Source organism: Mesocricetus auratus, unplaced genomic scaffold (genome assembly GCF_017639785.1).
Source record: "Mesocricetus auratus isolate SY011 unplaced genomic scaffold, BCM_Maur_2.0 Super-Scaffold_100015, whole genome shotgun sequence".
NCBI lineage: Eukaryota > Metazoa > Chordata > Mammalia > Rodentia > Cricetidae > Mesocricetus > Mesocricetus auratus.
Genome location: NW_024429198.1, coordinates 59894925 through 59909302, shown reverse-complemented (window position 1 = coordinate 59909302; position 14378 = coordinate 59894925). Strand labels below are relative to the sequence as shown.

The 14378-nt window shown below is 41.3% G+C and overlaps 1 protein-coding gene across 1 annotated transcript in view; it reads right to left on the bottom strand.

The window, feature by feature from the left end:
* The window catches only part of Pik3c3 (phosphatidylinositol 3-kinase catalytic subunit type 3), a 77048-nt gene extending 66689 nt beyond the window's left edge, over positions 1-10359 (bottom strand). The window contains exons 1-3 of the mRNA XM_013124577.3: positions 10202-10359; positions 8032-8220; positions 3793-3936 (exon numbers count right to left, since the gene is read on the bottom strand). Of these exons, the coding sequence (XP_012980031.1) occupies positions 3793-3936; positions 8032-8220; positions 10202-10269 (401 nt within the window). The 5' untranslated portion in view covers positions 10270-10359. The remainder of the gene's footprint in view (positions 1-3792; positions 3937-8031; positions 8221-10201) is intronic.
* Positions 10360-14378: the final 4019 nt, after the last annotated feature.

Here is a 14378-nt window from a genome sequence, read left to right as displayed (position 1 = left end):
AAGCAAATGTGTACCTCCTTCTTACACAGCTCCAGTGGCAAACCAAGGTAAAACTAAGCGCCTAAGTGAGCAGTTACTTACAAGAACTTAAGTGACCAAAGGCAGCTAGACATGGGCCAGTCTCACCCGAGAACAGACGTCCCCATGGTCTCACCAATGTAGCCCTGCTTCAGTTAGCCTTCCACAGTCTACGTAAGCTATCGCTTTCTTATACCGTGAGGCCACATACAATCAAGGCAGAAGTGTGCATACAAATGGCTGGGAGACGTACGAGGGAACAGTGTGAATCCCAGGTGAGGTCCAGTGAATCTCCCCATGCCCTCCTTCTACAAAGAGTGGCAAGTCAACATGGCCAATCAAAGGGGATCCCTCCCTGCAAGTATTCACAATTGTTCTGAGGAAAATGGTGTCAGCCATGCTTGGAGGACAGCACCCAACAACACCTCCGCAGTCGTCTTAGAATAGCAGGAACTAAATTTCTATCCAGTAGAACAGTATCACATTTACAGAGTGGAAATGAGAACTGCTGAGTCACATAATTTTTCGGTAAGTCTGCCTGGGTTTGGATGCCAACTGTACCATCTATGGCATGTGTGGCTGTGATCATGACTGGATAATGTTGACTCTCTAGTAAAAATCAGGTTTCTCATTAATAAAAATGTCACACTAAAGATTTTCTTAAGCTATTGCAAAAACACAAATACAAGCTCTTACAAGGTTAAATTTCTTTCTCTTTTAATATCAAACAGATCAGATCGCAGAGGCAGGAGGATCACAGACTCTAGACTAACACAGGCAATCTAAAGAGGCCTTGTCTCAGACGAAACAAAACGGAGAACAACCTTAGAGCAAGCTCTGAGGAGCTGTCTGCCAGCGGTGAAGTCACTAAGAGCACTGCTCACGGTGCGTACCCTCACACACACCTTCAGAAACAGCACGCCATCCCTTCCTCCTCTCTCCCTCTCCACTCTTCAGTCAACACACCAGCGGGATTTAACCAGGAACACATTTGGCAGGAAGCTGGTCTACTAAATGGTTTAGCCACCTTGGGATGGATCTAGAAGAGTTTAAAACAGGTTTCGGGAAGGGGCATGCTGAGTACTTGTGGTGACAAAGTAATCCCACCACTTTCTTTGAACACTAATGGAAACTTGCCTAAAATGACACAGCCCCAGGTGGCGAGGCAAAAGATGTGCAGAGCATTGCGTACACTTGGGAGATTCAGTCAAACAGACTAGACCGGGCAATAGCACAGCAGGCCCTCCTTCAACTCCATCAAAGGCCCAGTGCCAGCTGCCGATGTGACTCTAGCTGGCAGGGCCTTGTCACCGTAGCAGCCACCGCCATGACCTCAGAATTCACACACAACTGCACATCATCCGCAGTCTGCCCATGGTTCTACCAATCCAAGTAATAACCAATCTGCTCTTAAGCTATTAGAAATCTCTGAAGCTGGGTGTTTAAGTTACAGACAGCTTGCTTCTGCAGAACTGGTATAAAAGACCAGTTTTAAATTATTTATCAGCACTCTCTAAGAAGTCCCCCTCACTGACTCACAAATACCAAACAGATGTCGGCAAAGAGCGCAAATTGGCAGTCACTGTGCCACCTTCCAGTATTAGAAGCTTTAAGGACCACTTTTACAGTAGTACTAGGTGCATACCAGGTCCTTTGGAAGAAGAGGCCAGTGACGACATTTTCTTGCTAAAGAAACATCTGAGAAACTATGGCCAAAGCAGTACTGCCCCAAATCACAAAACTGTGGTGACACAGGATATGACTACACAGAATGAGCAATTTCCTAACATTTAAATCTTAGCTCAAGGCAAGCCAACAAATTTAACTCCTAATTACTACTACCAACTTTATGGAGAATTGTTACTTAATTTGTCTTTCAGGCACATTTTCCATTTCCCTTGGATGAGAGGCAAAAGAAATTTCACTCAACGAGCTATACAAAGAATTACAGACATATTTTGCCTGGGTCCAGGCCTGTGAATTGATCAGCCTGATCCTCCCTAAGCTGCAGACCTAGCCGGGGTCAAATTCCCAGTGTCCCTGCATTCTCTAGTCAGCTGTAGGACCCTACTAGCCTGTACAAACCCTCCTAGCCTGATCATAACTTCCAGGCCCACCCCACACCAAGTTAAGCCTCTCACCCAGCAGAAGCCATGAAGGAAGGCTGCTTACTGGCTTGCTCCTCCTGGCTTTCTCCGCCTGCTCTCTTAGACAACTCAGGCTCAGCTGCCCTGGACTGGTGCTACCTACAACGACATTCCACATCAACCATCAATCAACTAAACAACACAGTATTATCTGTGAATAAAACATTCGCTGGGCTCATCAAATGTTCTTACATCATCACTATCAAGCATGAAGTGAAGAAACTGAGGCATACGGTTCACTAACCTGCCCCAGGAGACCGGATACTGGAGAGACAGCAGCCTCCCTGCCTCACACACTCCTCTCTGCTACTATGCTGCTCTTCTCAGGCTCAGATATAATGGCAGGCTTTTTAAACTCGCCAGAGATGGTGGTGACGTAAGGAACTGAGACAAATGTATACAGATCTGAGCTTTGGTTGTTGTTAAAGGAGATTCATGATGCACTGCCCTATTTATAAAAGTTTAGATCAATTACAGATCCTAATATGAAGAGCTAAGAGAGTAATGGAAGAAAGGCTCCCATAAATCCAATCTCGTAAATATATATGTATCTCAGAGAACAAACCAGAAGAAATATTTTTTAAGTAATTTTTTACCATAGTACACAAATGGTCAACCAATTTCCTTCATGGACCAAGACTCCTCCCTCACACATCACTAAGAAATAACAACTAGAAAGAAGGCACTATTAGCGGTGCATGGTGGTACATGCCTTTAAATCCCAGAATTCAGGAGGCAGAGGCAGGCAGATCTTTGTGACTTCAAGCCTAGTTAATCTATAGAGAGTTCTAGACAAGCTGGGCTATCCAGTCAAATCCTATCTTAACAACATCAAAAAAGGCACTTCTTGTGTGAATGTAATTTATTTAAAAATGGACAAAACTCATCACTAAATCAATTTACAGAAAATAGTCAAGAAACCTATTAAGATAATTCTCATTTATATTTACTTATATGTAGATTAACATCTTTAACTATTAAAATGTGCAAAAGTGAAGGCACCTGGTAACAGCCTGCAATAGTTAGTCACTAGGACTTTCCACTGAAGGGGACTCCATCTTTCAGTTTCCAGATCTGGACCCTAAGTTATCATTCCCAATAACTCCATTCTAATAGAGATGACACTAGCATTCACTTAGCAGTAGAGAAAACAAATTGTGTTTCTTGACTGATTTAGCTTTGGGGATGGTTACTTAATTATCAAATGTGTAGGATGTAGAACCTCCTAAGAGACAAATGTGGCAACATGTCTATGAGGTGGTATTTAGACTGGGTCAACTCGGGCGACCCACCCCAAGGTAGAGCAGTGTTCTACAAGCTGGTATCTCAGACTACATGAACAGAGGGAAGGTAAACTGATCATCCCCACCCATGATGGATCATACCCTCAAACTTGTGATTCTCTATGTTGCTTTTGTCAGAAATACTGTCACTGATTTAGCAGTGAGAAGAGTAACTAATACAGCATATCTGGTAGGAAATCCATTTCAGATCCGATCTCAGAATTTTGTGGAAGGCCTGTGTACCTAACTGGTTTTCACAGAGAAACCGGACTGCAAATACAATCAAAGTTCTTCAGGAAAGAAAAAGAAACAGCTCTATGTGGACTAGCAGGCAGAATGCTTACCCATATTTTCCAAAGAGTGATACAGTTGTTCCTCCCACCGGCACGGCTTTTCCTGGTCCATACACATCCCATATAGTCAAGGCCACTTGGGCATTCCTGGGCAGGTCAGGGTATTTCACGGGGAGTTTTAGCCATTCATTCCAACTATGGAAACAAAGTCAGAGTAAATACGCATCATTCTTTCAAGTTAACCCATAAAGATGACTCAGCCAGATGACAAGGCTCCAAAAAGATTAGATTTGTATGCTAAAAAATAACGTGTAAATGCCCTCAGTTTTACTTGTTCAAATATAAATTCATGAATTTTGAATATAGCTCCTAAAAAATAAGCACTAACATATCATAACATTAATCAGGACACTCAAGTTGAACAGTTGTGACATATGCCTATAATCCCAGAATATAGCACGAGGCAGAAGGATTATTTACTGTTAGTTCAAGGCCAGTCTAGAGGAGATTTGTGGGTTTGTTTGACTCCAGCTCAAGCTACAACATGATACCCATCTCCCACCCCCCAATAATTAAATAAATAAAACAGAAAGAAAGAAAAAGTTGTATCACTAAGATGTATGGAAACAGAACAGCAGAAAAATCAAGATAAACAAACAAATCGGAAACATGTTTCAACATGTCAAAATTCTTAAGCCAAACTCTCGTTTTCTTTAAAAATTCTCCAGAACATAACTTTACATTATGAAAATAACCAAGTCATATTGCAATTATAAGATGATCATTCATGGTATGTTATGGCATTCCTGAGGATAATAAGACAACCCAAAATAACCAAACCTCACGAAGCCAACGCTAACTTGCTTTTATGACACATGGACGTTACCAACAAATGTTCCTTCCCATTAAGGTCTTTCTTATTAAAGATTTTCACACTATATTTCGATTACTGCACCTTGGACTTCTTTCACTGGCACCGACGACACTAAGCTATTAGCCTTCTATGCTTCCTAAGAATGCCTGCTGATATTAAATGTTAAACTCATTAGTGCACGTTTGTGAGTAATACAGAGTAATGCAGGAATATATACTCAACTTTGTAAATATTCTTCTGCATTTAAAATGGACTCATTTGATAATCTCCGCTCCCTTAAGCAGATGGCTTCTAAAATCCCAAAAGATTCCACACAAATAACATGAGTACTCAGTAAGCAGACAGAGCTCTCTCTATTCACTCACAATTACCCTCAAGGCAGCTTATCTTAGATCAAACGCATGTATCATCAGGGAACAGCAAAGTTTTCAAAGACTCAACAAAAGTATTTATGGCCACTGTTATATTTTGAAGTTCCAGAAAAATTAGAGCTGTCCATCAATTTTGATTAGAAGCAAAATATCATCAAATCTTTTCTATATAAAGTTCTTAAAAAATCCAAATTGCACATTTAAGAAAGCCATTATCTCTACAGATGAGTATAAGCAACTGAGTTTATTACTATTCACATGTCAGGACAGACTTAAAATACTAAACAGTGTCATCAATTGTGGATGAAGAAATCACCGCAGTTGATTCACATGGAGACAACTAACAAGAGGCAAAGCTAAAGGAAAAAACTAGTGTCGATACCCACATTATCTGTGGAATTTCTCATCTTTGTCCACTCTTTAAATTCTGGGAGACAGTACCTTGATTAGTGGTCCTTCCCCTTAAATCTTCCTCTGTCTAACTCCTGGCCCCAAGACCAAAGTAACTGCAATTCCATGTGTTTCACGGGCTGTTTCTGCAGTTCAAGTTGTAGAGAGTGGTCTTTCAGCTAACTCATATAAGAGCTAACCCAGACACTGCAAAACCTACGAAAGGTCTATTCAAACACCAAAACGCTGTGTGTTCTCAACCTCATTTTGTCATCTTATTCCCCATCCATCACTAGTAGCCCAATCTGTGAAAATCCTTGTCCTGGTTACAAGACCCCCACCAGACTTACTCTCTAGACAGATGAACACACTTTGAGATGGAAATTGTTAAATTAATACTAGCCTGCTACTCTCTCCCAACCTCTTGCTTGCTCTCTCACTCTTTCCTTCTTTGTCTCTGTTTCAAATGTTTTAGAAAACAGGATAGAATCTAAACATTTTTAAATATTTTAAGGGGCTGGGGTTATACCTCAGTGTTAGAGTACCTACCTAGCATGCACAAGCATTGTGAGTTCAATTCACAGTTTTGTGTAGGAAAACAAGAAAGAACCACCTAACGAATGATCATAAAAACAGCAACAATACCAAATCTCTTAATTTGAAATACAGAAAACTAAAAGCGAGACCTTGAAGATCTGCATTAACTGTGACTAAGGTCAGAGAACAACTTTCAAGACAGTCCTCTCCTTCCAAATTGTAGAGTCCAGGGATAGAACTCGGGCTCTCAGGTTTGATGGAGGTGCCTTTACTCCCTGGGCTACAGCCTCCTTCTTTGAGATCTTATGGTGAGACACCACAGGGGAGGATGCATTCAGATAAGACTTGGACACATTTTGGGTAAATTTCTTATTACTAGAACTCACACAAGTCACAATCAGACATTAGATAATGTTGAACCTTACCGTACCCCTAAAAATATCAGCGAAATCAAGGAAATACAACAATTCAAGTAGTAAGAGTTCTTCTACAAAATAACTCCCCAAACCCCATTTACAGACTGCTTCTGGTAGGCAACTACTTATACAGGACAATGGAGGTGTAATATGTTTACTCATCATTTTTATTTTGGTGAGCTAGGCAATTTACCTTTCAAATACTAATAGAAAACTGGACAAAATCTGTCTTCTCTCAATTTCAATCTTTGTTTTTAAATGCCTATTTTCTTGTTATATACCCCAAATATTTTCTACAGTTGTCTTAGATCTTTTAGTAATCAATGTTTTTTCCCCTAATCTTACAATCTTGTGCACATGTAATAGTAAAAAAAATAAATAAATAAATATAAAAGAATAAAAGACCTAACAGATAAGGGGAGACAAAGCTGTTTTTGTTTGGCAGTGTGAGGAATAGAACAAAATTTTTCCATAGCAAAAGAAAAAAAATGTATTTACCAAAGAGAATGACTTTCCACATCTAAATGAGGAACTCTGGTCCATTGTTTTAGATGCAATCATGTTTTGGATTTTTGAGTCAAAGTCTAACTATGTTAAGCAGGCTTACCTCAAATTCAGAGATCCACTGGCTATAGTCTTCTGAGTGCTGAGAGTAAAGAGATGCATCACCACGCCTGGCTATACGATTTTCTATGTTTTTGTATAGTTGAAATTTTCCACAATACAATATATTAGATATGTGTGTGTGTTGTATAGATGTAAATATTTATACGTATTTGACACCAAAAAGAAAATGAGAGAAATTATACTACTGAAATAGTTCATTTGGCTGTAGTTAGTCCAGTACTGTTAAAGTTTCCTCCTTTGAAAGTCTTTCCCAGATTCTGATCTATCAATAGAGATGTGTTGTCTCTCCAGCCCCAAGTGTGTGCCCATTAGGAATGATGTATACTCTCAATGTCATGGGAGATACAGCACGGCCCTGTCTCTGTTTTGGGGAATTCAGAACTCTTTTCATGGTATAAACACATGTACATGCACACACACATTAAAAAAAAAAGTAGCAAATACCTATTCACCAGTGGGATGCCACAAGACCATGGAAGAAAACTGTCTGGACACCAGAAATGCCCCATAAAAAAGCTATCAGTACATTAGATTAAGGGTCCTCAATACTATTTGGAAAAACAGTTTCCTGTTACCTTACACTGGCCCTACATGTCAACAATATATTGCTAATATACCATGCAAATACATGAATACAAAACCAAAGTTCCACTTGCGAAAAAATAAAGTATATAAATCTTAGCTGAACGTATGATAAGATCTACTTCTAAAGATCCAAACAACAGGTTGCCCATTTCAAATGATCTAAAGTATTTGTGTTAAAGGCCATAGAACAGTAGAGAGGGTCCAGACATGGTTGTGTTCTGGTTCATGTCGTAAAAGAATAAAATACTTACTCTGCAAAATGTCAACATACTAAACACAAACATGAAGCCACCACATCAACACAACTATCTTTACATGTGTAACACACACTTTCAACAGTCTATATTTATAGACTCTTAGGTATACAACGAAGAAACTCCTTGGTAATCCCTGCTAAACTGTCTATACTTAGAGCATCATTAAGGCTATGGAAGAAGTCTATAATCTTTCACATGGTAAATGAAAAAGTAACAACAAAGAAAAAACTTACTTCCATCTTGTACTAAATGCCTTGTAGGATGTTCTGACTGGTAAGGCTAGAGGCTTCCCTTCAGCAAAAACTTGACAGGTCACATAGAGGTCAGAGCATGTCTCCTGGTACAGCCCGGAAAATTTTAACATCGGATCTTCTAGGACAGCTTTGTAGCTCTTTTGTTCTCTCTTCCCTTCCAAGCTTCCTCTGAAAGCAAAGATATTATTTCAGATGCATAGTTTTAAAGCATGCACGGACATATAAAAAGATAAGACGTTTACACCTGTTAAAGTAACCACAACTAATAATAACTTCCTATTTCTAAAAGTAACGTCACTTTTACAAAAAATAAAGGACACTGAGATTTCTAACAATCGTAGGCTTATTCTAACTTCATTAAAAGATTTCTCTTCTCCAGGCATCATTTTAAATACTCCCAACCACTCTTGATCCAAGGTTAAGACTAAATTTTACTGATTCCAGCACTTGGAGGGACAGAGCTAGGTTTATCTCTGAGTTCAAGACGAGCCTGGTCTACAAAGAGAGTTCCAGGACAGTCAGGACTGCACAGAGAAACCCTGTCTCAAAAATAAACGAAACAAAATTTTACTGATTTCAAATTGACAATTTTAAGCAAACATTTAACGTATAGACAGACTAGAAACATGAGAAAAGATACACAACACAGTGTTGCAAGAAACTGTTAAGCCACAAGTGCTAGTATATACCTTACATTCTAGCACTCTGGGCAGAGGCAGCCAGAGACACACAGTCAAAACCAAAGCGTATTTACTTATTTGTTTGCTTTTTTTTTTTTTAATTGTCGAGACAGGATTTCTCTGTATTGCTTTGGAGCCTGTCCTGGAACTCGCTCTGTAGACCTGGCTGGCCTTGAACTCACAGAGATCCCCCTGCCTCTGCCTCCCGAGTGCTGGGATTAAGGGCGTGCGCCACCAACGCCCGGCTTTCCTCCCCTTTCTAATAAAACTTACTAAGCTCTGGCTGCCTGGCATGTTTTTCCGTCCCTCCTCGGTCACCCTCGCCTGCCATGGAATCCGCCAAGGCTCCTCATGCACTATTCGTAACAGAAGGCAGGGGCAAGAGGGGTGGAGAGCAGCACACACAGTCTGTTCCCTCCATGGAGGAGTTTTAAGTCTCCCCCATCAAAAGACTCTGACCAGACACAGCCCTCAAATCTGCCGAAGTTCTGGCGATGTGCAGACTGCACAGCAAAGCTGGCGTGGCCTCACGGCTCACGCAAGCGCTGCTACGGTGCTGAAGCCTCCGCTGACTTCTCCCGCTGGTTCCCAGAAGCCAGGCTCCTGACCTCTGTCTAAAACGCTGCCCGGAGGACTGGCTACCAGCCTCGGGCCCCGACTCCCTCTCAAACCGCCCACAGGCTCGCTCGCCTGGAGTAAAAGCTGCGCCCCCGAGCTCAGGGACCCCATCTTCACGATTCCGGGATTGCACCACTGAACTCGGGGACCGCATCTCCACAACTCCCGGACTGCACCTCCGAGCACCGGGACCGCATCTCCACAACTCCCGGACTGCACCCCCGAGCTCTGGGACCCCATCTCCACGACTCCAGGACTGCACTCCCGAGCTCGGGGACCCCATCTCCACAACTCCCGGACTGCACCTCCGAGCTCGGGGACCCCATCTCCACAACTCCCGGACTGCACCCCCGAGCTCTGGGACCCCATCTCCACAACTCCCGGACTGCACCTCCGAGCTCGGGGACCCCATCTCCACAACTCCCGGACTGCACCCCCGAGCTCTGGGACCCCATCTCCACAACTCCCGGACTGCACCCCCGAGCTCTGGGACCCCATCTCCACAACTCCCGGACTGCACCTCCGAGCTCTGGGACCCCATCTCCACAACTCCCGGACTGCACCCCCGAGCTCTGGGACCCCATCTCCACGACTCCAGGACTGCACTCCCGAGCTCGGGGACCCCATCTTCACAACTCGCCAAAGCCCGCACCCCACCTCCTGGCCCTGCTCTAAGGGAAAGGTCGTCCCCCTCTTTCCTAGGCGGGGGAACCCGCTCCCCCGAAGACTCGGCTTCTTCTCAGCCACAGACGCGGAGTCTGCAGACGGCTCCGTGCGCCTCGGGGACCCGGGTGCGGGTTCTGCACGTTCGGCCCCAGCCCGCCGCCCCCCGTTCCCCCCGCGGCTCTCACATCTTCAGCTGCACGTTGATGTCCAGGTCGCAGCTGTAGATGTAGTGGAACTTCTCTGCCTCCCCCATAGCCGGCTCGCGAGGCAGGAGCCACAAGCACCGCCGGGATACGGGACAGACTCCGGGAAGGAGCCGCCGCGACACCAAAACACCGGAACTTCCTGTCCCGCCCCCCGCACGCAACCTACCAATCGCTGTCCCGAACGCCAGCGAATGCGACCGAGCCGCCGCTCGGCTGGCTGCGGCACGCATGCGCAGGAGGGGCCAGCCATCTTGCTTAAGGGCAGCTGGGAAGGCAGGAAGCGTGGCTGGTGTGGTTACATACCAGTCTTCCTGCTTTGACTTTTTTTTTTTTAATTGAGTCGGAAGAGAGGTGAGGCGCAATAAAAATGTCATAACATTCCCCTAGTGTAAGACGAATAGAGAAAGAACGCAAAACTGTTTTTGCCTGATTTGTAACCCCGTTTCCATTAAAAGAGAGATTTGATTATTAATTGCCTGTTTCCAGTACAAGTTCTTTATGCGTAGTGAAGAGGATTAAAAAGCACTAGGCAAAGACCGGAAAACATCTAGGTTTCACTTTGACAGTCCCAATATTTGTGCCTGTGGTGCTTTGTATCGGGTGTATTGTGACCTAACCAGTAGTTGAGGACCAAACTCTACGACTATAGAAACTGCCAATAATTGCCGGAACCCGGTTTCTGAACCTTCTAAGTTCCTGTGGTTTATTCTCGTAGCATTTAATGTACTCTAACATTCTGTTCTTCGTTTACAATTGCGTTTAGAAATTCTTTGAAAGCAAGTGAGTGCAATTCCTATTTATTTCTGCAGGTTCTATAAACATAAGTGTGCCTTTTCTGGATGTCCTTCAAAGTTTACACACACACACACACACACACACACACACACACACACACACACACCACGAATGCATGCCCCACACCCACTCGTGTTAAAGTGTCAGAAACAAGGGCTAGTACAAGCACACCAAGTGGATTGGAGACAAGAAGGCTACTCTCAGGGAAGCTGGTTTTCTCCTTCCACTTGTGGTTTCTGAAGATCGGAACTCATGTAGTCAGTCCTAATTAAAAAAAAAATGCCTTTACCTACTGAGCCATCTTTCTGGCCCTGTATATTTATTTCTGAGTATTCTATTTTAAAATAATAACGCCCAAGTAATCATAAATACAAGTTATTTAGAATTTTGAGTGGTCAAATTAAAAATAGTCAAAGAAATTTGAATGGAATGGGTCTGTCTAGATTAGAAAGGGGAAATTATAAATGTATGCTGCTGTTCCCAAAGTAAATTCTGAAAATTATTCCTTGATGCAATAAAAGCCACATGTATGTTAACAGAGATCATGATGGTTATCCTTCTGTAACTGAATATTTAAACAACCAAAAAATCAGAAACAAATTTGAGTTATGTCTATGTGTAACTACCATTAAAGAGTTAGGCCATACAGAAAATTTGTTTTCAGCAATAACATAAGAAATTTATAAACATCAGAGCAGTGAAACAGTAAACAAATTATGACAAATACTCCATTTTGGTATACTTTTGACAGACACTGTGAAACTGTCTTTAAATCAATTTTTTAAGCGTTAGTAATGATTTTTTGAAAACGTGTGTATGTGCCTGTGTGGGTGTCTGTCATGTATATGCCTGTGGAGTCCAGAAGAGGTTACTATATCCCTGAAGCTGAAGGTACAGAATATCGTGAAATGCCCCACGTGGATCTGGGAGCTGAACTCGGGTCCTCTAGAAAGAGAAACAAGTGCTTTTAACCATTGGTCTACCTCTCTAATCCCATGAAATCCTGACATGTGGAAGTAACTAAATTGTCTGGTTCTAGACCTTAAATTGCTTTTGGAATAATTCAATTTAACTTAGAAAGTTAAACATTTATACATAATACATACATATACACCACCAAATAAATGTATAAATTAAATATAAACACTTCAAATTAGGAATTTATTAAATAAATTTTTTGTTGGAACTCACTGGCTTGCAACATGCACAGCGTCCAACATTGAGTTCTTACTGAACTGGCACTTTGAAATTTGGCAAGTCTACGTTGTTGCATTACACTTTTCTAGTATCTCTTTTCTATCTAGATTAATCTGACATATTTGATAGTTCAACTATTATGATATCATCTGACTTTAACTTGGCTCCAAAGTGTCTTTATATTTTACTTTAATTCTATCCTTCTCTCACTAGTTTATAACAATTAAAATAGTAGTAATAGAACCCCAAGTAATCATGAGCACAACACAATACTAAATATGCCAATAATTCAAGAAAAGCAAAAGCAACATTAGGCATTGTTTTGGTAATCAATGATTGCATGGTAAGCATCACATAAACTCAAAAGGATAGTGTCTCTTCTAGATGACAAGTTAGTCAGATTATTGGTGGGTTTTAGTATTAACATCTAACTGGCAAGAATCATCCATAGAGAACATGGGAGCCTCAGACATCTTCATTTTGAAAAGAATGGTTTTTTCCTTTCCATTCATGAATATAACACACACTAATAATAATGCCCCACAATTTGTACTGCAAGCAGCCACAATTTCCTGTCTGTAGAAAAATAGCTTACAGCTGTGAATGCTTTCTTTGTTTAATAGCCAATCCCATTGACTATGTGATCTGGCATTTAATTTTCCTTTGGAGGTGCAGTTTTTATGTTGTTTTTGTTTTCCATTTCATTTCAATTTCATGTTTAATTATTCTAATAGCAGTTTTTAATAATGCTTTAGAAATTTGTTCATTGTGATCTCTTCTTCCAATTGCTCATGACTCACAGTGATAATCAGTTTAGCTTTTTCCCATTTCTGAGATCCAATTTATTCTCTCTAGTTTGTAATTTTTAAAAATGCAATTAGAGCTTTAAAAGAAACTGTCTATTATTGGGTTTCCATCATGAACAAATTATGATACTGTAAGATTAAGAATGCCTCAAAAATCTTTTTACCTAATTAAAATTTCCCTTATAAGTTTCCTAATATCCTTAACTATTTTATGATTCAATAACTTAATAGAACATGCAGTAGTGCTAAGAAATGCTATAAGTCTTACCCTAATTCAAGATATTGACAATTTTTTCAAGTGACAATGTGGGAAAGCCTGGGTTTAAAAAATATCCACCAGTCATTTCAGAGAAGGAGCCCTCAAGGCCTAGGGGATTCCATTCAAGAGTACAATTTACATTAACTATAAAAGAGAAGGGATAAAAATGGGTTTTTCTGAAAATATTGGGTCATACTTAAGTGTAAATTTCATTGCAATCATATCATATCATGATACAAGTGAAGAAAGGAAAGCTAAATTTAAATAATACCCTTGTTAAACACCTCAACTATAAAGCAGGAATGGGATGAGACATATTTACCTAGAAAGTATAATCCTGGGATCCAGGAAGATGGCTCAGTCAGTCACATACTAGCCATTAAGATGAGGACTTGAGTGTAAACTCCAGCCCTAGTCCCTAAGTAAAATTCTGGGACAAAGTGGTGAAGGCAGGTTAATCCATGAAACTAACCAGTCTAGCCTGGTTGGGTAGCTCCAAACTAGTAAGAAGAGTACCTGGATCAGATGAAATCAGGAACATTCAGTGTGGTATGGCCCTAGATGAGAGGTCCTGCCTGTAAAACTAAAATCAACGTTTTCTCTGAGGAATGTGCCTGAAGTTGATGTCTGGTCTTAAAATGCTGGTACTTACACTCGAACACACACACCATCATTTAACAGGTGCAAGCATGCAGTTGTGCAGGTGTGTGTGTGAGATGTATTGTGAGAATATGTGTTTGTAGGTGTGCTTGCCTGTGTGTGCACATGTAGAGGCTAGAGATCAATGTTGAGTGTTCTATTTATCACTCTCCACCTTGGTTTTTTTTCAAACAGGGTTTCTCCCTGAACCTGGAACTCATTGTTTTGCATGACCAGAGAGTCTTTGGATTCATTTTCCTCTCCCCTCCCAGTATTAGGATAACAGACATGTGATACAGACATGAGTCCCATGTCCCTGAAGTTAGATCCTGATGATGCTTGCACAGCAAGACATATCAGTCTGTTCTGTATTTTAAAGTTATTAAATTTTCACTTATTTTCTTGACTTAGTTAATTAATTGACACATAGAGAGCATCTTCACTGATTGCTGAAGCAAGC